This window comes from Aedes albopictus, chromosome 1 (assembly GCF_035046485.1).
Source record: "Aedes albopictus strain Foshan chromosome 1, AalbF5, whole genome shotgun sequence".
NCBI classification, from domain to species: Eukaryota; Metazoa; Arthropoda; class Insecta; order Diptera; family Culicidae; genus Aedes; species Aedes albopictus.
Genome location: NC_085136.1, coordinates 282256439 through 282280846, shown reverse-complemented (window position 1 = coordinate 282280846; position 24408 = coordinate 282256439). Strand labels below are relative to the sequence as shown.

At 35.8% G+C, this 24408-nt stretch overlaps 1 protein-coding gene across 40 annotated transcripts in view; it reads left to right on the top strand.

Moving 5' to 3' along the window:
- Positions 1-24408, top strand: part of LOC109398458 (calcium-activated potassium channel slowpoke) — a gene marked incomplete at its 3' end in the record, with an annotated part of 197830 nt that overhangs the window by 135330 nt on the left and 38092 nt on the right. For 16 of the 40 annotated variants that reach the window (XM_062846866.1, XM_062846865.1, XM_062846864.1 and 13 more), the window contains 4 exon segments: positions 10345-10457; positions 14514-14669; positions 21283-21359; positions 21993-22028. In XM_062846866.1, coding sequence (XP_062702850.1) covers positions 10345-10457; positions 14514-14669; positions 21283-21359; positions 21993-22028 — 382 coding nt within the window. 40 annotated transcript variants of the gene reach the window in all.

Here is a 24408-nt window from a genome sequence, read left to right as displayed (position 1 = left end):
TTTTAATCCCTTCAGTATCGTGCGTATGTTTTGCCCTGCGTATATTTACCTAAAATCATCCTTTTTGCTATTGGTTTTAAACTTTTAAATATGGAAAATCCCCGGATTATTCCAAGGGATTAACAGAACACAAAGTACCTCGAACGAGAAAAGGTTGATCACAAGACCTTTACCGAGTCCAACAACACTTGATAAGTTTCAAAACCACACAATGCTTACAGGCATAAGATCTTACATCCCTTTCACGCCTTATGTGCACAATACGTGATGAAATTTTTATTCGTCCCCAAATTTCTATATCATGCGTAATCTGAAATTATAGTATGGTAAGGTTGGACAAGTCACTGTAGATTTCCCCTATGTGTATCTTAACGTGTTCTATTCAATCCCCTTTTTCCATTGCTCTTTAGCTTTTCTTCCCTTTTTTGCCATAATTCCTATCAATGATCTGCCACTTTTGTTTACGAACGCTAGAATTTATATACATTAAAACAAAGCTTATTTTAATAACTACAATGCTGATTGTTACCATAATCGATATAAACTAAATTCCAAATTTTCAACCCCAACAATGGACAAAAAATACTCGTAGTCGCCGGATATGCAAGTGTGGACAAATGATTATCTCCGAGGCACGGGCATGGAAATGTACACCGAGACGCTCAGTCCGTCTTTCATTGGCATGCCATTTGCGCAAGCCACAGAGTAAGTTGAGGCATCCGAAGAAATCACCAAAAAAAAATACCAAAATCTTCTCCACTAGCAAAACAACCACCCAACTTCGAAAGTACTTCTTATTCTTCTTCTACTACTACTACTATTGCTATTACTACCACCACTACAAAATACCAAATTACTCTAGCCAATTTCTCTACCGATTGTACAATATATATGAATCCCGTTCATGAAGCATCTCTCACTACCCAGAAAGAAACAGCAACGAGCAAAAAAACGCATCCCGCGTAACACCCATGTTGTAGACAGGTTGACTGTGACTCGTTTACGACAAAATCCCGTCAAGTTCGAGTTGCTCCGACTAATACTGTGCTTCTAGGGCGACCAAGAGGACAAATACACTTTCACCACCTCTGTCGGCCATCTATGTGTTCGTAGGGCACTTCCTTCTCTGTATACACACTCACCAAAACTGCCGAAATATGTTCTCAAAACATGCAAACAATAGTAGCTCACGGAGTTAGGTTAGGATCCAGGCAGCAAACTAGGCACCCCTAGATTGAAACCGTTCAGGAACAAACTCCACGTTAGAACCACAATTTCCACAAACGAAGGAAGTGATATGTATTTCTGTGTATGTGCGTGTATCTTTGTTTGTATATCTTCTAAGCTTTTCTGCATACATATTTCCGAAGAATCACCACGGTTCGGTTTGCTTCACCACTGCCACCAACACCACCTCCTTTTTATTTCTGCAAATGTCTGGCTTCTCGATCATGCACGCATCGTCGGTCTCGTTTCATTGGCAAAAGTTGCTTCTGATGCTACTTTTCTTTTCGACAATCATACATTTTATACCCTGACTGGTTGCTGTCACTTTGGATGTTTGCGCTTCAGTTGTGTTCCTATTTACGCTATACATTTCAGTTGGACAACAGTGGTACACAGTATTATAAATAAAATCTTACGAACAATAAAAAGGTCCCCGATCATTAATCCAAGTCTGAATATCAAGAACTTTTGATAAAGGTAGAATAGGAGAGGTAAAATAGCAAAACATAATACCAAAAATATGTAAGCTTCATATCAACAAACAAACAACATGTTTGTTATTGATTTGGCAATAAAATAATCAGTTTTGTCATGACTTTCAATATCATCTATGCTCATTTTGGTATTTATTTTTGTTATTTATGCAATGATACCAAAACCTGTTATAAAATTAGTATAACAGATGTGATAATGATACAAAAACTTGTTATAAAAAAAAAACGATGATATTTCTACTAATTTTATAACAGGTTTTGGTATCAGAAGCATAACGCTCTTGAAGAGCAGAGTGTTCGATCTTTACAAAAGTTTTGGGATTTTCCTATAAAAAGTTACGGAGGGCGATGGGAGTTGGTAAACAATTTTGATTTTAGCGTTACGTAAAAAATGGATGCTGCCTTACTTGGTATGGTTGTTCTATTTTCTTCTTACCAGACAGAGGGAGCGAATAGACTGTTCCAGAAATTATGAATATACCATCGAATTCCTGGAATTTAAATTGTAGTGCAATAAGTAGAAAAAAAAACCCTACTTGATCGAATAGTAAACATTGCATTGCAATTATTCGAGTCAAGTACGAGACACTAAAGACAACCTTACAGTTGAGGTCGAAATACGTGTCTGTCAAAGGATTCTTAGTAGAATTAAAAGGAACAGTACTTAACCCGATTTTCTGTTTTACTTAATTGCAATGAAGAAAATAATACTTAAATTGCAAGAGTTAGAAAATTAGGCTCTTTAAATTACTTCACACCTGTGGCAATGTATACCGAAAGAATGGCTATCTAGTGTGCCCAATTGGCATAGAGTAAAGTGGGGCAAAAGTTCGAGTGGGGCAGGAGTTTCTTTTGGAATTTTTGAGCTCATTTCATTTTTTTTTTCATTTGTGTATCAAGGTTGTTCGAAGCCTTTTTGAAAAAGAGTGTTTCACTCCAAAAATTATGAAAATCGAACAATATTTTGAAAAGCTATGACAAAATGTTGGTTTTTGATCAAAAAATTGTAATATACGATGGTCCTTCCAACATTTGGAATGGAATTATAATGAAATCGAATTCGGTATTTTATTTTAGGGCGTAACTAGATACATGTTGAAGATGCTTCAGCATGCATAACTTAAAAAAGATTTGGGAATCATATTTTACACATAGTGGAGCAAAAGTTGTAATTGTGGGGCAGAAGTTCGAGTCATGTGGCAACTCTAGGTAAAAACCTAAAATTCTGCAAAATATACATATTATCTTTAAAAATAATCACACACATACAAATAGTGTTGTAACTCAAAATTTAAAAGACATTTGGCGTTACTTTGTTCAGCAAAATTTTAACTCATGGATATTAGAATCACCACACGGTATTTATTTACTTTTATCCGCTTCGATTTTTTGAAAAAAAAATCGACTAGGGTCGAACTTTTGCCCCACCTTACTCTAATAGGAAATAAAAGACAAAAGGACAATTACACCGTCTTCGACCTTGCGGCCTCTACAGACTGAACAATACTAACATTTGTCAACGGACAACACATATAACACCCAGTGGCCCAGTGGAAAATTCGTCCGACGAAAAGTTTTCCCCGACTGGAGCGGGAACCGAACCCACACTCCGAGGCTTACGAGACATCTAAACGACTGACGCCGCTAACCGCTCGGCCACGAAGCCCACGATAGCTATAATGGATAGAACACTAACCCTCCTAAGCTGATACGCTAGTCGCACCACGATCGCGTAGTGCACGTTCAGTGAGCCTGTTTGGGTCATATTGAACCCAACATCCTAATAGAATAGGGTTAACTGCACGCTAACGCTGCTCAGCACTAAAGTGCATAATTTTCAGACAACACCAAAAATATGTAACCCTTGCACATTCACAAAATCAGCTCCTATGTCCACAAAATCGTTATATTCGCAAAAAAAATGTACGGCTATCTAGCTAGGTTTACTAATGACCTTGGGAAACAAAAAAAAATATCGATATTTCGCATCTAGACGAGTGTACGAGCTGTTTTTGAGAATGTGTAACTGTTACACATTTTTGTGTGGTCTGGAATTTATGCACTTATGAGTAGGGTTTACACATTCTAGGTGCTGAGTGGTTTTAGCGTGTGCGTTTCGATTAAAAACTTCGAAGGGCTGTAGTTTCACATTCGTGGTGAAACCAACACAAATCCAAGTAATACTCCGAGAAATTCCTCGAAGAGCCTCAGAACTCCATGAAAAAGCACAGAAGAAATTGTTTAAGATTTCCCAGAAAGAACTACTAGAGGAATTCTAAAAAAGGAAATCCGGAAAGGAATTTCTTGACGAATCCAAATTTTCCTGAATATTCCCAGAGTTTATTCGGGAGGAACACTAGAAAAAACTGCTGGAGTAATTTCAGTAGGAACCCTCGGTAGAAATCTTAGACCAATCTTTGAAGTTATAATAAAGTGGCTCCTGAATTAATCGCAGAAAGATCTCAAGGAGGAATCTGAGAAGATTCCGTACAAAAATCAGAAGGAATATATGGAGGAATTCATAAGGGACTTCTGTAGGAATTCATGAAGGATTTTTACTCAGCAGCAGGCGAATTCGCTGGTATTTTTTTTACTAAATTAAGTTTACCCAGTAGCCCATGGCTGCTGGGCTATTTTAAAATAATGGAGATGCATAGTCATTCCATACGTATGAGCACAAAACATGAAATTTTCAAAAATCGCAGCTCAAAAATGGCTTGAAGAATATTTCTGTTTTTTAATGTAATATAATAGTTATTTATGAAACGAGTTGCAAAATGATGATTTTTACAGCATGAATCGTACATTTATCCAACGAGGCTTGCCGAGTTGGATAAATACGACGAGTGCTGTAAAAATCAAGTTTTGCAACGAGTTGCATACAACATTTTTTGCAATGACAATTACCTTTTACTAGAACATGATCATTTCCGTCAGTACCATCGTACTTCGGGGTGATTCAATGAGAAAGACCACGTGCTCCATCATACGAGACACGAAATTTAAATCAGGCAAGCCGTGCTATAACCGTCACAATTTTGCCAGTTCTTGCCGTGGAAACATTGGTTGTGGATCAAACAATTGCATTATGATTCATAATGCAACTGAAATGAGTTGCATTATGAACCATAATGCAATGGTTTGGTATAGTCCGGAAAAGTAGGCCGTTTCGTTACTGAAAGGGCTACTATAAACATAAAATTTATAGTGCCGAGTTGCAAAAAATAGTTTAACTTCCGTTGAAAAAAAAAGTATTGTCGTTGTGGTCCAGCATTGTAAAAATCATAAAAAAACTGATATTTTGACAATTTTTTAATATTAAAGTTTCGATTTTCCAGATTTTCTCTAAAATCTAGAACTAATAATCTTTTCATTCGTGAAAAAGATTGCAAATCGGTCTATGGTCCAATAGTTATGACGTCTTAAAAAATTAAAAAAATGTAAAATGTCTTTTTTGGACCACCCTATTTTTAAAATGGCCACCCTGATGGCGTAACAAGAAAAGGGTTCAGGTTATGAGTACCCTTGTTCAGCCTATGGATGGGTGACAAAACGTCGAAAGGATCAAACGTCGAAAAGTGTTCGCAGTTAAGGAGAAACATCAGAGAATACAAACATGACTGCTACAATGGCCGACCTGGTCCTCACTAACGTTTTCAAGTGCACTAATCTTGAAAATTCATAAACTAATGCTCTCGATTTGGAAAAGCTGCCTCTTCTTGCAAGTGAGAAAGCCCAGGATAAACAAGTGCGGCTTGGTTCGATACTTCGTTCATCAGATTTGTGCCTCTGAAGTTTTGTATGTAAAATTTCATTTGGATTTCTTGACGCTTCACCTTAAGTGTGGAGTATTTTTGAGATTTTGTATGAATTCAGAACGTGTTTTGTTAAAAAAAAAAAGTAGTTATCGTATGTATTGTGCAGTTTTCTCCGTCAGGCAAGGTAGGAGATTCCATCATACTGCGCCTTTAGACATGATGTTCCACAACCCACCACCAGAGGCAAAGCATGATCCTGTTGGGTAGCCTGAGAGGGGTGGCGATACGGTAGATCCACCAAGACGGAAGGATGACGTTAGCTCGGCTCAGTGCCCGAGCGTTGAATGCCAGTGACTCATTTTGCACTCCATGATGCTTCAGACCCGTGTTGAAACCACCAACTGAAAAGATACTGAAATTTAGACCAATTTCTTTCATACAAAATCGATCGGTGATTTTTTTGAAAATAATATCGTTTTTGTTCATTACACCACATATGCTTTATATTCCAATGTAGTTCGAGTTGATTCCGTGCCTGGTTTTCTCGGCCTTATAAAGGGTTAAACACTCAATCCTACAGTGTATCAAACAATTGTCCGTACAGCAATTTTTTGGTCAAAATAATTTTTCATTCAAATGTTCATAACTCTTTTATACTTCAATTAAAACGCTGAAATTTTGACCAATCATGAATCATATATTAAAGCTCCATTGGTAAAATTTTGAGCGAAATCGAATAAGTTTTCTGAAAGTTATAGAAATTTTAGAAAAACTTATAAGATTTTTGAACATATTTTTAAAACATTATATCTCAGTATGTACTCGATGAAACTTTTTCATTTTTTTGTGTGTCACAGCTGATACCTAAGGTTTTCATATGCAGCTACTTTTGAGGTTTTATATTCACTATAAGAAATATGAAAAATGTGATTATGTAGTTGACGATGGTTAAAAATTTACCATATTTTGCACATATAATCTGCCAAACGTTTTCCACCAATAAAAGTGCATTAACTGAACGAAAAATACATAGGACCTACTCTTCATATGTAGTTTAGTAGGTCTTGTATAAACATATTACATTAAGAGAGTTTAAAAACGTTGAAAACACTTGGCACTTTTATTGATCAAAATATGATAAATTTCCAAATGTCACTCTGAACATATACAGATTTTTCATATTTTTTGTAGTGAATAGAAAACCTCAAACGAAGCTGCATATGAAAGCCTTAGATATAAGCTGTATCACAAAAAAAAAATGGAAAATGTTTCATCGAGTACATATTGAGATATACACACTTATTTCTGAATTGCCTGTTCGATAAGGTACACCGGGGCAAGTTGAAACGGGTGTGGGGTAAGATGAAACAGCGGGTTAACATGATGTTATTAAATGATGGTAAACAGTTTGAATGCCATAACACATAGTTTTTGATTCAAACAATCTTTTGGCGAAGGAAATTACCGAACTCGGTAATCAAAATTAAGTGTGTAATGATTTAAAAATGTGTTCAAAATAGTTATTTATGTAACGAGTTGCAAAAAGTAGATTTTTTCAACACGAGTCGTACATTTATCCAACGAGGCTTGCCGAGTTAGATAAATACGAAGAGTGCCGAAAAAATCGAGTTTTGCAACGAGTTCCATACAAAATTTTATGCAATGATTTTTTGCATCATACAACTCATTTGAGTTGCATAATGTTCATAATGCAACCCAAATGAGTTGCATAATGAACATTATGCGACTATTTTTCATTATGCAACCCATTTCAGTTGCATAATGAACCAGACAGGAAAAAAATGACCATTATGACACCAGAATGAGTAATATAAAATAGATATAATGATACTGAATTGCATAAATTTCATATGTTTTGCTAAAAGTTCTATAACTTTCAGAAAACTTATTCGATCTCGCTCAAAATTTTACCAATGAAGCTTTAATAGGGTGCGTGTACCCATTATGGCACTACCTAAGGAAAGCTATTTATACAAAAATAACGAGAAGACCAACGAATGTCATCAATATGTTAAAATACAGCTTAGTTTCCATACTTTACAGGAAAAATATAGAAACGGAGCCAAAACTACTTTAAGTATTGATTTCTGCGTGTACCACTGATCGGAACCCTGTACCAGTTATGGTTACACTTTTTAACTTCGGTTCCTTTTCGCACTATTTGCATGTATTCCTTATGGGGTTAGCCATAACTGGTACACTATGGCAAAAAAGGGTACAAGGAAGCCGAAATTTTAAGGAAAATGATTTATTTATACCATGATTTGAGGAAAATGTGGAATTTAAATGAGTGCGACTAGTTTTTGTGAACGTGATCTGTTGTTCACAAATTTTTTCTTGTTGATTTACATCGTTAAAGGGTGAAAAACTATGGCGAATAATTGGTACTATAGCCATAATTGGTACACTTACCCTATATGGTTTTTAATTGGTCAAAATTTCAGCGTATTTGATTGACGTATAAAAAAGTTATGATCATTTGAATGAAAAATTATTTTGACCAAAAACTTGCAGTACGGACAATTGTTTGATACACTGTATCTTTGAAAAGGCTTCATTTCATTTTTTCAATAAGCACAAAGATTTCGTAAAATAGAGAATTATGATAAGCTTGTATTACGTTATCCTCATTCTTAAAGGCTTTTAACATTTTTCAAAAAACATGAACAAATTTTTATACAGAGACGAAAGTATTTTTTATTTCCAAGATTATAGTTTTGAGTCGAATTTACCAACTCAAGATTAGACATTGCGGTTTCTACGTAATACTTCCCTATTTCATAAAATTCAGATTATTGTAAAGCACATGCTGAAATGAAAAAAAAAAGAAAAAAAAACAATTTGATCATAAACTTAATAGACATACAGGGGGTAGCCAAAATGTTTGGGATATGCTACTTTTTTTTCTCACAATAAAGTTCAACAAGCTGTAACTTTAAATAGAGGGTTTCAAACATTCTCAAATTTCGACTGTTTGTCAACCTATTATATGTGCATCATTGGTGCAAATTTTAGCTCGATTGGTTAATTTTTCGCAAAACTAGAACCGTTCTTGAAAAACACTGTTTTAGACAACAAAAATATTTGCACATTCATATCTCGGAAACCAGTGAACCGAAACTAATGAAATATTGAACGTTTATCAACAATATATAAATGCATTAATAGTCTTCAAAAAGTATGCACTTTTTGAACGTTGACAAACGTTTTTGAACGTTTAGTTTTTCTTACTCAACCAATGATGGACGTTAAACGATAATAGGTTGACAAACATCAAAATTGGAGAATTTTCGATACACTCTATGAAAAGTTACGGCTTGTTGAACTTTTTTTGTCAGAGAAAAAAAAATGCCTGACCTAAATATTTTGGCCATCCCCTGTATTTACAATATCATAACTGCGCAGGAAGTCAATAGTTCTTCTGAACAAATGTAATAAAAAAACAAATCTCATTACTTTTTCAAATCATTGAAGCCTGTTTCAATGTGTTTGACTTAATTTTGGTAATAAAACCACAATCTTAATGTTATTTTTTTTTTTTCTTGTAAAAAATGTCGAGCTAAGTCAAATGTTTTCCAAAGTTCAATTTATATACAGGTGAATGAATAATCATAATCCATTTCATTTGAAACTTATCACACGGTGCCTGTGACAAAAAATATTATCGAAAAAAATCAGTATCGCTTAGTCACCCAGCAAGTGAAAGCTAAGGGTGCCCTTTTTCATTTGAGGCTAAGAGCGAAATGTTCTATTGGGGGGTCTAGAACAATTTTATTGTTTTTTCGTGATTTCTAGAACATATTTCCGAAAAACACATATCTTTTGGGTACTTTATACCCAAAATTTGTATGGGAATATGACCCACGATAGATCATTTCGCTCTTAGCCTCAAATGAAAGATGGCACTCCTAGCTTTCGTTTGGTGGGTGACTTAGGGGTCGATTTTTTTCTAATAATATTCTTCTACCATAGACACCTGATGTCAGCGCTGAATTCTTAATCAGTTCTACAGTATAATCAGAACGTTAAAAAAACTTACCTTTTCTTCGTATTCTACAAAGCCTAACTTTTTCTTATCCAAGCAAAAAGCCACATTTCTTCAGTTCTTCAGCTTATACCGCTTGCCAAAAAATAAAAGCTCGAAATGTTCCCAGAATTACGCTTCCCATATTGCTTTCAATTTATCGCTATCAATGTGCCTCGAGAGTTGAATTTATGCTCACTCCAAACTCAAAATGTTCTCCAAATATATGCTTTCCTTTTCCGTTGCCATTGTCCATGCTCGCAATAGATGGCCTGTGTAGGAAATGTTGAAAGGCGCGCACAACAAGAACAACAACGTTCGTTCCAATAGGGTTGATCAGCGATGAGTTTTGACAAATATTGATCTTAGCAAGAAATCGTTGGTGAAGACAGTGGGTTCTACGTTTTCTTTTCCTTCAGTGTTGGTGGGTTGATTAGTAGGATGATTTTTTTTCGGTGTCAAATCTAGTCATCCAGGTATTCCTTGTAAAGTGTTTTTAATTTTTGTGTAAGCAAACGAGCAGTTTTTAGTTTTTCTTACCAATTATATGTGCTGTTTTATAACAACTTGTTTCATAAGTATTAACGTTAATGAACATTTTGCGTGTATTTTAACTTGTTTCGATCGAGTCATCAAATTACCTTATGTTCAACTGTGACAAACTGGATAACCCAGTATTCAGTTACCCGGTTCATCAACATCGATGTTGTTTCGTTAATTTTATTTTTAATATATTTCCCTTTATTTTCATCGTTTCCATTCATTATGCGCTTTCCGTGTCCTGATTTCATCGATTCTCTTTACTACCGCCTACTTGCAGTCGCCAGATACGCAGGCCTGGCAAAATGATTACCTGCAGGGTACCGGATGTGAGATGTATACCGAAACCTTGTCACCTTCTTTTACCGGCATGACTTTTCCACAAGCCAGCGAGTAAGAACCCCGTTTTTGCCTATCAGTACTAACAACCACCCACCAAACTAAACAATGGGCATCTCTTTTGAGATAAATCCCAACAGACCCTCCCCCCTTTTTACCTATTCTCTCTCATTCTCATTTTCCTCGCTCAAAAAGTAACAGTCTTGTTTCTCTTGTGTGTTGGTTTGATCTCAGAACAATAGCCTATTGTGCATATGCCTTGAAGATTGTTTTCTCATATCTAATCACCTAACAGTTTTGGATTCCACTGGAATGACTTTTTAATGACTCTCGTGTTTTGCTGGACTGCCCATTTTTATCGTAGAATAGAACTCGCTTCCCTCATTCCTTTTAAGGGTCCATTCATTTCATGGATTTAGTAGACTGATTTTTCTCTACTATTTAACATCTAGAATAGACTGCCAGCAACTCATCGCGCGCCAATCACCCGCTCGACTGGAATTTGTAGTGTTTTTTTTTCTGGATTTATACTTACACTCATATCGAGATTCAGGTGTTTGATCGTTTCGTGAAACGATCAATCCAGTATACCAGGAAGCAGCTAGTGACACGTAGCTGTAAACTGTACCATAACCAACCAGTAATCACTAATTTCCTCTCACCAACTGCACTGAGCCATCTAAAAAAAAACAAAAAAAAAACAAACTATTTCAATTTTGCTTGCAAGTTTTTCGCTTTTGATTTCGCTATCTAGTGTTAATAGCTGCTCGTGATTAGTATTTTCTATGCATGTAAATAATAGATGCTGTACAATGGAATGCGGCTCACCTTTCTAAATGTTCCAGCTGGCTTCGAATAAGGCATCATCAAGGAATACGTACAAATTGAATTCAAATACAAAAAGTTATTAGTGGTCATTATTCTACAGGGTAAACAGTATTGCAAACAAAAAAATTTACACTTTTAAATCAAAGGAAAATAAATACATATAAAAACTAGTATGTTCTGGGAAAAAATCAATTAAAATGTGAATAGTACTCGGATCACGAACTAGCTATTACGGATCAGTTGACATAACGGAGTGTACCTTCATACATTTGAAATCAATGATAAACACGGACTTTCTTAAACATTCTTTGAAAACTCTTCGATGCTGAACAAGTTTTCGAAATTCTCATGCCTTTTTACTTTTCACGTCGAGTGAGTGAGTTGTTACGGCAAACAATCTTCCGAATGTAGTCGTACTCATCCTGTTTACTTTTCGCGTCAAACAACTCCCTTTCTGTTTTTTTATGTTTTTGATCACACAATCAGACTGAAAATGCTCCAAAAATACAACTCACTTCCGGCAACAAATCTTCTGAATTTAACCGAGCTATCATGCCTTCCCGACTAGAAAAATATAACAACTTTATAACACATTGTGTTGTGATGTTATAGTATTTATCTAAGATGCAGGATGATGTTAAAATAACTAGAATTGTAACAAAATACTTCACTGGTCTTATCAAAATAATAACCTATTTTGTTATAAAAAGATCAACATTATAACAAAATCTGATCTAAATTTAAGTTTCAAGAAAATTAGTTTACATCATATTTTGATACAAATGTGTTACATTACTAAGCTAATGTCAAAAAATCAAAACTGAATTATTTCACAATGAGTTCAGTTATTTAAACATTTATAACATAATGTGATACGATTGAGTTATAATGTCTTATAAACACCAAAGATGTTATGTGTTATAAATGTCTTGGTTTGTTATAATTATGTTATATTTTTGTTAGAATCTTCTAGTCGGGTTTGTTTGCTTTTCGCTTTTCGCATTGAAAAAATCATTCCCAGTAAGAAACTTGCTGAAACAAGCCGCGTTTATGTCACGTTTTTCTCTCCGTTTAAAGAAAAAACTCTCGGCAAGGAATCTTTTTAATCTAGTCCAGTTTATGCCACTGTTTACTTTTTACGTTGAAAACTGCCTTCCGGCAAGAAATTATCTGGATGGATAGCCACGTTCACACTAAACAGTTCGCGTTATACATGGCATGAAAACTTCCAATTCTAGCCATTACCATGCCTAATTTTCTTTTCGCGTCGAACGACTCATTCATGGCAACAAATCTTCGGAAATAAATCAAAATTTCAGAAAAAAAAAATAAATTCCAATTTTAATGCTGTTTGGATCACCTCTAGGTTCGCCGCAGGACCCATTGTTTTTTGGCAATATGAAAATAATCCTCTCTTTCTTTTATGTACATTTTCGACCTTCTCCATTTTTTAAGAAAATCGTTCAAAGAATCAAGTAAATTTTTATACAGTGTTGTCAGATATGATATTTTTCAATGTTTTGATTACGTATACCTTGATTGAAAAAAAAATATCGTCTTTATAAGACATTTTTAGAACGAACAAACTTAACTCCCTCAAGTGTTCCGTTTTCGAGATGCAGCGTTTTCAAGAAAAGAAACAGTTTTCATATAAAATCCGGCACTATTCTTACATTTCGGGAAAAATCATTCATCGATGTAATGTTGCTGATTTTAAGTTTTTAAATTGAAACATTTCAAATCTTGTAACAAAAAGGTCAACTGTGACATGCTGTAACTTCGTTCCCTCTGTGGCAGATTGAACTGAAAATTTGATAGCGAACCACAAATATGCGGTTTTTTAACATCAACATTTGAAATTTTTCGAAAGTTAAAAACTATGTAAAATTTGTCGAAATGATGGCAGTGCAAATAAATTCAAATGTTGCTCAATCCTGAAGTAGGAAGAAATATTATTGCACGCTATTCGAACAGCCAGCAAGTCAGTATACAAAGATAAAAAATATAAAAATATTTGCTGAATAAAAAAAGAAAATAAACATTCCTATTATTTTGAACAATTTTACATAGCATTTAACTTTTTCCACATACTTCGAAATTTCTCAAATGTTATTATAACAAAATTACCCATATTTGTTGCGCGCTGTCAACATTTCAGCTCAATCGATCACAAGGGAACAAAGTTACAACATATCAAAATTAGTAATTCGGCTTTCATTGCTTTTTTATGAACATTACTGTGCATATAATAGTTTCGAAGATAAAAAAAAAAGAAACAGTGAATTCATATTATTAAAAGCTAAGGGTGCTGCCACCGACAGAGGGGTGATCCGATCGACACCAAAATTTGGGGTTTCTCTTTTTTCATTCAAACAAATATTTCAGCCAATAATTATTCGCACAATATTTCGCCTGTACGGCCAATATAGAGCATGTAAACTCCTTAACAGCATTATATCAGCACGTAAGGTGAAACAAGTGCTTTGTGGTTACTTGAGTGATTGTTTTTGATTGTTATGGTTATTGAGAGCAATAACTGGTACACTTACCCTGTTTGTTTTTGCACGGCTATAAAACTAGCTTCTTCGTACGAACATTTGGAAAGTGAGCCAAATCCAGCTGCATACAAAGCCAAAAGAGGTCATATATCACTCCCACGATACATGCTGCTTACCCGTACAGTAGTTGAACGTATTTTAAGTAGATACTGCACTCTTACATCTAATCAAGTTACCAAGCTAGCAGAACTCAGCACAGGGTTCGGTTTTCTTCGGCAGACCAGCACAGCTGTTTTCGCGAATCAACCGTAGTCTAGAGACTTAGTTCAGGCAAATATTTAGCTAACCTTAGTATAACAAACATTTTCTATAGAGCTTTCACTCAGTAGAGAAAGATAGGAATGCCATCGTCCACGGCAGCGAGTTTATAATCCACTTGGAATGGGTGTACAGCACTGCTTCGTTGAATTCGATGACACCACCCAAAAAAATCCATCATTGTACAACCACGATTTCAGCCACGAATAACCCACATAGAAGCACTACTGTACCTTTCGGAAAGTTGGAATATACACCAAATTGTCCACCACTATCTTCCTTAATCTTCCCGCTCCGTCCTGTTTCCTGTCTCCCTTTCACGTCAAACTATGATTCAACGATAGACCCACATCGCACTAATTCAACGTGTCTTCTCCCCCCGTTTCCCACGTGTTTCCCGAATCTCACTGTGATAATCCGAAACGAATACGTACGTCGTCCGATCAACTTCAACCATCCCGATCAGGTTGTGCTTCACCAAGCTGAAACTGCTGCTGCTGGCGATCGAGATCAAGGGCGAGGAAGGTGCTGACAGCAAAATCTCCATCAATCCACGTGGTGCTAAGATACACGCCAACACGCAAGGGTTCTTCATCGCCCAGAGTGCGGACGAAGTGAAACGGTAAGTGATTGTTTCTCCTCGTATGCTACATTAGGGCCTGTTCATAAACTACATAGACTCTAAGGGGGAAGGGGGTCCAAAGCCTGCGCTTCAAACAAATTTCGAAAAAAAAAGTGTTTTTGTTATGAACAAAAATCTATCACGTCTTCGTAGTTTATGGACAACGCCCTAGGATTCCGATATGTACATTAGATATGCTTTCGCAATCGGAGTTTATCACCAGAAGGCTCATTAAAGGCCAAACTGTCGTAATTTGTTGGACCGATCGTTGGACATTTGAAAAGAATTATTCGAATTCTAAGGAGCTGACAAAGCACTTCTTGGACTACACGAAGCATACATTCAAGGTCATCCAAACTGTTTTGGAATTTAGTTCCCGACATCTACAGTGTTAGTGTAGATATATGAACTAAAACATAACATATCTAAACATAATCATTGTTTCCTTAGAGTAGTACGAACCACTCGAAAATTGTTTTGGAATATTCCAAATTGGTTGCTACTCTATAGAGCAAAAACTCAGATCTATACTCGTAACAGTAGACATATCTGCAAAAAATAACGTAGTATAATCAACTTTGCATACTGAACCTCCTTGAAGAATCATAGATGTAAATATCACACATTTTTGGGATATTCAGGGTCGTCCAAACTGTCCTGAAGTTCAGTGGTTGATATCTACAGGCGTTACTGTAGTTAGTTTTGCTTTGAACTGTAACATCAAATATCCAACACAAATATGTAACCCCCTTGAAATTGTACAAACCCCTACAAAATTCTTTTGATATATTCCAAGCCAACGAAACTACTCCAAAGAGCAGAACACACTTAGTTGAGCTCGGATAATTTTCATTCTTTTGCCGAGATCCGCACAGCCGAGTGCTCGGTAACCAAAATTTAACTGAAATATCGGCAAAAAATCAATTTTATTCATAGCAGCACGTATGGGTGCCGCTGGCATCAAACTTCAAACGTCAAGTTTTAGCCGAGATTCAGCAAATGAACTTTAACCGAGATTTGCACAGGCGATCTCGGCATTCTGTTTTAAGTGTGAACATCAGAACTACAGTCGTAACAGTCAGTGGTCGTTCAAACCCGCTGTATATAGTAACGTTGCATAACCAACTACACACTCAGTTGAGCTCGGCTAATTTTAATGTTTTTGCTAAGATTCGCACAGCTGAGGGCTCGGCAATCGAAGTTCAACTGAGATATCAGCAAAAGTCAAGCTTATTCATAGCAGCACTCATGGGTGCCACGCTTAGCCAGGGTCAAGCGCTTAGCCGAGATTTCAGCACATGAACTTTAACCGAGATTTGCACAGCCGATTTCGGCATTCTGTTTTAAGTGTGTATGTTAACTAGACCTACTTGAAGACTAATTCAGGATCATCCAAACAGTTCTGGAGTTGAGTCCTTGAAACCGATGGCCCCTTGGAATCCAAGTACAATCTATAGTCCCTTGGAATATAACAAATTATTCTGAAATTATTTTGCGATATTTCAGACATATCACTTTACTCCGAAGAGAAGGAATTCAGGTCTACACTGACGTAGTCATATTCGCGATGCAGAATAAGAAGGCATAATCAGCTATGGTTACTGGACCAACTTGAAGGCTGGTAGATATTATAAGCTTTTGAGATATATTGGGTCATCCAAACCATTATGGAGCTTAGCCCTTGACATCTACAGCCGTTACATTAGTTATTTGTGCTTTGAACTGTAAAATCACATCCCAAGTGTCAGCATCATAAACTAGCATAAAATCATTTTGGTTTTATGACGATTCTCAAAAACTTAAAAGCAAATTGGTCATCAAATTATTATTTGGGGAATCTATGATTCCCTTGGATTTGTACGAAAAATTCCAAAACTCCAAACAGATTTTTGACATTCTATGAGTACAGAAAAAATACAGATTTTGAAAATGTGATACTGATTTCTCCAGAAAGCATAAAATTTAAAGTTATTTTCAATAAATTTTATATTTTGCTGCTTAAACTTTGAAGGATTTATGGAAATTTGAGCATGTCTTAAAAATATCTCAATAAAAATTAATAACCGTCAAAAGTGGTATATTTTTATTAGCTTTTATTGATATCTAGGACTCTCGGTGTCTGCTATACCCTCAAATACGGCGATATAGAAAAATCTGTATTGATACAGATTTTCAATAAAATAATCTGGCATCTCTGCTTACGGGCTCACACATTTTGCCCCCTCCCCTCTTTGTTCATCACATTTGTAGCTCCGAGTGGCCTCCATAATCCTTAATCCGGACCTGGACATAGAGTATCCTGCCAAACGATATACACATTTAAAGTGGTCATTTGCAGAGCAAGATTTTACTTAACCCTCGAGCAGTCGCGTCTTTGACTACCTGTAGCGACGCCGCGCTCACACGACGCGACCGCTCCCGGGTTAATAACTGGAAGTGCTTATTGTACACATAGCTGAGAAGCAGGCTTTGTCCGCAACTCTGGAGAAAACGTATGATCCGAGTAACTCGTTCAGGAATTGAGAATTCCTTCAGATATTCTCAATTCTTAATCAAAGAATTTGCTTAAAAATGCGTCTAGAATTGGTAATAAAATTCCTCTGAAGTTTCTCTTGGCAGTCCGTAAGTATGCATGCAGTGAAAATACTGGCATTTAAAAAATATTGATGATTAGTTTTTTTAAGGCTACATTGTTGTTGATCATCCACCTATTCACTCAGCATTTGTGAAGCGACATCATTCTGTTTATCAAAACAAAAAAAACGGGAACGAACCTCCAATTTTCCCTATTTTTTCTGCAGGTGCCTTTGTGTATACATGCAGGCGTAAACTCTGATGCTGTTGCGTGTCGCTGCCGGTGCACATGAAAATGTGTGGAGAAAACGTGTCGGAACTTCTTCAAAAATACCTCTTGGAATGCCTCCCACAATTTTTACAAAATTGCTTTCGTATTTTTTACGCCATTTTTTCTTAGTTTTCCTTATTAAATTCCTCCAGGAGATTCTTCCGGGTTTGTATCAATATTCTTCCAAGATTCGTACAATTCTTTTCGCGATTCTTCCTTGAGCATCTTACTGGATACTTTAATTTCTATTCGATTTCATCTGGAGTTTTTCACGAGGATCCTACATAGTTTCTTTCAGAGGTTTTCCCGGTACTGCTCATAGGATATTTCTTGGAATTCCTCCTGCGTCTTGTCCAAAGAATTTTTCTCGATATCTCCTTAAAAATATCGCTCAAGATGTATCACAGATGTTGTTTCCTAAAGTTTATCTCAGGATTCCTCTCAAAGGTTTTCCGTGATTCCTTCCGGTCTTCGCGTTAGGACCTCTCCAGTAGATCTTCCCGGGATTTCTCCCAGAGTTGCTATAGAAGTTATTCTTGAGGTTTCTACTAGAGCTCCTCCAACGGGTTTCAAATAAATTTCAATTGAAGTTTTTCTGCATTTTTACAAGAAATTCTTGTTAAGATTTTGTAGGGAGATTTTTTTATAAAACCCTAGTAATAAATTTCTGGAAAAATATCGGAAGCACTCCAGGTGAAATCTTGCGGAAAACTTCGTTAAAACTTATTGGAGAAATTTCTAGAGGAGCTTCGAAAGAAAAAGTGGGACATCTCAGAAAAATATTCTGGGTGTAATCTCGAGAGAAAGTATGAAGAAAATTCCAGGATGAACTTTGACAACCTCTAAGACAAATCCCGGGTGGAACTATAGGCGTAATCTCGCGGGAAAATCCAACAGAGATGTCAGCGAATTCTGTGGATTACATGCCTGGAAAAAAATTACCAAAAATGTGTAAAGAAACTGTTGGAAGGCTATCCTGAAAATCAACTTATAGAAATTCCTGAAGAAACTTATAAGGTTCCGCTGGAGGAATCCAACTGAGATACTGTGGAAGCATATCGGGAAACCTCTACCAAAACCCCCGGAAGATATTGCAGCAGACCCGATAAAAACCTCCAGGCAGAAATTCTTGGGAAAACTCTTGAAACTTGGGAGAACTGCGGAAAACCAGAAGAAACCTACATTAATGAATTCAAGGAAAAACATTATTTATTTTTAGAGGGCATTTAAGGTGGGTATATCAAAGCGATTTCTTGCACTTAGGAACAAGAAATCAGTGGAAAATCTTAAAATATTCCTTATCTTTTATCGTTCTAACGATATTGCACTATATTTATTTTAGAATTATCAAGAACTTTCTAAAATTTGAGCCATTTTTTTTAAATTTTGCTTAACCCTTTAGTATGACATCGAATAACGTTAAATACATAAATTGGGCTTGTTTGGTCACGCACACTCCTGGTCAAAAGTTTGAAGTTACCCCCTCAAAAAACATTTCATTTTTAGGCCCATGTCTCCGTCAATTTTTGTCAGATTTCAAAAGTCTAGGGTTCATTCATACAGAGCCGTAGCGTGCGGTTGGCCAAGTTGGCCCCCGCCAAGGGCGCCAGCCTCAGAGGGGCGCCGAAAAGGCCTAAGGCTAGAAGAAAACAGGACGATGCTACTGTTTTCTCAAATGTTATCAAGTTTTCACTATTTTTAGTATTTGAGATTGGTAATATGTTACCTAGGAATTCATCTATCATATACATAGTTTATTTTGAGAAACAATTTTAGTTTTTTTTAATGAGCAAAGCTTTTAAAGTCCTGGTGAAAGTATCTTTCTAAAAATTCCTAGACATTCTCACTGAGAAATGTCTTGAAGTTACTTCCGAGGATTTTCACCGAATTCATTGAAATATTTCTTTTATTTCTTTAAACATTCAGGAAGATATCTAGGAATTTATTCAGAGAGGATTCCTCCCGATATTTTTCTACGAATTTAATAAGGTAATCATCAAAAAACTTCAGCAGATATTCTTTAAAAAAAAACTTTCAGTGATAAATTTGTAAATTTTCTACAATGATATACATTTGTAAATTCCTCCACAGATTCCTTCAAAAAATCCTCAATCTTCTATTTCTTAATATCTCTTTTTTCCTGTGTTTATTCTGGAGAACCTTCAATGATTTTTTTTAGAAATTTTCAAGAGTTTCCTTCAGAAGTTCTTATAGAGATTCCTGCAAAAATATCTTTAAGGATTACTTTGAAACCCTTCAACAGACTTCCTCAGTAACTCCTCCATGGATTCCTATAGAAAATCCTGCAAAGATTCCTTTAGCAAATCCCTCCAGGGTTTCATTCAGAAATGCCTTTGAGAATTCCTTCAGAAATTCTTCCAGATATTGTTTTAGAAAATCATCTATAAATTTCTTTAAATTAAGTAATTTGAACAAAGTTCTACAGAAAGTTTTCTAAAGATTTCTTAAGATAGAAGAAAGCTCTAATATCGCATAGAAAACCTTCCATTGATTCCTTCCAAAATTGTTCCACCTTCAGTAGAAATTGCTCCATAAATTACTGCTGAATTCCTTCAGACATTTCTCTAGATAGTCCGTTCGAAAATCATTGGTTTTATACAAAATTTCTCCAAATGATTATTTTGAAAGCCTTCCAGATTTTTTTCAGGGATTTCTTCATAAACCTGCTTGAGATTTTTTTAGAGAATCCTCAAGAGATTCGTTGAAAAACTTTTGCAGAGATTTCTTCAGAAATTCTTTCAATTGTTCTTTCAGAAATTATTCCAGTGGTTCTCCACAAATTCTTACATTCCTTCAGTCATCTCTTCACGAACTACTTTAGGAATTCCTTCAAGAATTACTACATGAATTCTTGCTGAAATATCTGCCGGATTTTCATATGGAGTGGATTTTCCAACAGAATTCCTTCAGACATTCCTGCATCATTTCATTCAGTAACTCCATCAGGAAGAATTTCAGAGATTCCAACAAAAACTCATAGAGAAATTTCTCAAGGAATTCAACTTCGTCCATGGTTTGTCTAAAGCTTTCAGTACACGCCTTGCCAAGTGTGCAAACTTTTCCGCACGCATCAACCAACAGCATACGCTTGACATTTCCGATGTTTTGTCAATGTTGAGGTTGAGACCACTGTTGGCCTGTTGGATTATGCGTGCTAAAAAATTTGCACTCTTGGCAAAGCGTGTACTGAAGGCTTAATGATTACTGAAAATTTTCTAGCGTATCTTCCGGGAAATATTTCGACTAAACTTCAGAAGGAAAGTGTGGTAAAATTATCGGAAAATTTTGGTAAATCCAATTAATCTGATTGCCGAAAATTGGTAAAATTGACCATTTATGTAAGGATGTGTCATTTTTTATTATTGTGCTGGTCTGATTCTTGATATGCAAAATGTGTTTTCATACTTATACTCGTTTAAAAGAAATAAGTTTTGAAGAATTTCTGGGCGACTTCCATAGAAACTCCTAAAGAAAAACACGCATCAAAAATACTATAAGGAAATATTAAAAAATCAGGGGAATTTGTTTTTTTTAAACACCATAATCCAACCTTTGCAAAAAAAATAATAACTACATTTTTTTTGCAAATTAACAATGTGGGGCGCCAATTTGGATGCTTGCCAAGGGCGCCATGGGACCACGCTACGGATCTGCATTCATATTCTATAAATTGGTTAGCTAAAGAATGAAAATGTACAATTTCAGAAAAAAAAATTATCTAAATAATGTTTTATCTCTATTTTACAGAGCGTGGTTCTACTGCAAAGCGTGTCACGATGACATCAAAGACGAAACACTCATCAAAAAATGCAAATGCAAAAACTGTAAGTTGACTCTTTTTCTCCTATATTTCAACCACTTTCCATACAGAAACCCTTGAAATTGATACAAATAATACTTACCCCGAAAAATTCTGACGGCGTTCGAATACTACAACACACAATGCCTTCGACAAAGTTTGCGTTTTTGCAAGTCCCTCAGAACACACTGTTCCACAGTCGACACAAAGAACCCTCGAAAATAACACACTACCCTGCAAACGCAACAAACTCTCCTCTATCAGAGTGACTGACGATAGAAAAATTGTTCTCCATTGTCGATAGTTTGTCAAACATTTATGGGCCTTACACGGTAGACTCGATCCCCCTCTTTATCGGTTCCTGACCGGTTTTGGGTACTGAACAGTTGTTACCGTCCATCAAACTCACAACCATTATTCTGTTTGATCAACTTATTAATGATTTTTTCTCTTGCTTGCCGTCTTTATCACAACTGTTCGAAAACATTTGACATAAACTATTCCAAACCGATAAACCACACCCCTTTGTTATAACGAATGTAATTCGGTCTCCTCTAAACGAATCAACCGAATAAACAACGACTTAATACGCGCCCCTGGATCGCAAACCAAACGAAACAATCCGTTCGGGGTGGTCTTTTTCCGATTTGAAACACAGTGACTGCACAAGCCAGGACTAAAATAGGTGATCTAGGTAAAGCCTTAGTGCCAGAGTTTATCCTTACGATTTTCTTTCGATTATATTTTCCCCTAGTAAACCAGCAGTATATCTTTGAAGTTGTTTGTTTTTTTTTTCTTTGCCCCCCTCTTTCACCTTTGTATTTCGAAGAACAATCTAATACTCTTAGTATTTTTCACTAGCGCGTTTGGTATTTTCTTTCAGTAAAGTTTAGAAACCGGTTGGGTTTTCGCTCGAGTTTTGTTTCTTTTATTGGTTTAGAAGGATTGTGAACCTGTTTTATTTTTTGTGTTCACGATTCGGGTATTGTTTGTACTTTTCTTCTCATTTTCGTTCGGTTATTTTGTATATACAAAACGTTTGATTCTTAGATTTTGTTATAAGCGATTTGCGATTGAGATCAGTTTTCTTACAAACTATTGATAGCGATTAGAGGTGTATATTTGATATTTGCTGGTATTTCTTGTGTATCTTCTCTTTGCTCACGCGGTCGAGGAAAGTTTCACAGTGCGTAGAGGGTCGTTGATTGGCTAGCATCTAAGCGTTTAACTTTTTACCAAGACTCTCTTTAAACTATACTAGTAGTAGAGATTTTCATATTCAGCTTTATAGTGGAAGTAGATTTAAGCTGCAAACTGATATCCTCAATTTAAAGTTTTCTTCGCTTCACATCAATGCCAAACAGCTGCTGCATTGGATATGCAAACAATGGTGAACAAAAATGACTCAAATCAACGACTCTCGAAAGCGTGTGAACTTTCCGAATCACTTGCAAAGATCAATGCAAACAATGCAGTATACTGTTGTGTAAACAAATCAGTGCCACAATGGAAGATTATGTGCTGTCACTTTGTCGGACTTTTTGTGCATCACTTTCACCCACTATTGTGAATGGATTTTTATCGCCTGAGTGCATATCTATGATGTAAAATCCTTCCCCCGGAATATCCAACATTATATTCTGTACGCCTTTGTTACACTACCCATTGTCACCACCATCAGTCATAATTATCGAGATTTTAGGTTGTATCATTTTTGTATCATTAACATCTCTAACCGGAAACTAAGTATCAGCTTCATACGTCTTTTGGAAAAATTGCCATTCTATTATCACCTGAATAAAACAATCTTATTCTGATATTTTATTGTGTTATATCCTGAACAACACAATCATTCTGAGTTTTGTGTGTGCCTTATAAAGTTGCAGGAATTGGCCTCTGGGAGGTACAGGGGATAGACAAAATGATCGGGACAGTCAAAATTTTCTCTTCTCAAAAAATATTCAAATAGCTGTAACTTTTCGAAAAGTGCATCAAATATTCTCAAATTTTTACTGTAATTGGATCAACTAGTTGTGTATCAGTGGACAAAATTCGGAAAAGATCGGGCTATTCTGCATGAAGTTATAAAGATTCTAGAAAAAGGTATATTTATCCGATAGCCAACTTTGAGCTGTTATATCTTCGGATTCAATAAACTGAATGCAATGAAATTTTGACCATTTATGACTTATATAATGAGCTTTGAAAAACTTTTGACTTAACTTATAATTCTCAACACAGAAGAAAATTATAACGATGAGATTATTTTTCTAATAAAACACCAAATTTTCTTAAATTTCAACATCGTTTCAAAATTCAAGATGCTATTTATAGTTCATTTATATTCCCTCTAATTGTCTTTAATATAAATATGTTTTGAAAGAAAGCAACAACATAGCTGGCAATTCATTGAAAAATTTATGGGATGCATATTAAAAATAGATCAATTTACTAAAAAATCATAAAATAAATGAAATCGCTATAACTTTTTCTCTCGTAAATAATTTCAAGTTGAGTCAAACGTTTTACAGAGCTCATTATATAAGTCGTAAATGGTCAAAATTTCATTGCATTCGGTTCATTGAATCCGGAGATATAACAGCTCAAAGTTGGCTATCGGATAAAAATACCTTTTTCTAGAATCTTTATAACTTCGTGCAGAATAGTCCGATCTTTTTCAAATTTTGTCCACTGAAACACAACTAGTTGATCCACTTACAGTAAAAATTTGAGAATATTTGATGCACTTTTCGAAAAGTTACAGCTATATGAATATTTTTTGAGAAGGGAAAATTTTGCCTGTCCCGATCATTTTGTCTATCCCCTGTATCTGTTAGGCATGTGTACGTAGTTGCGATATTCGTATCTAACTGTCGCACCTTCAAGGTTAGCTGCGTACCCTGCAGCAACGAACGTCGATGACTCGCTTTACGACCTGGCAGTCCTGAGTATGCCTCTTGTGCAGGGTTGGAAAAAAGTGAGGATTACAGCTGAGCCGACACAAACGCAAAGCAAACCGACTAGTGAACAACAGAGGCCTGAATGTATTCGCATATCTTCACTCGCGAGCTAAC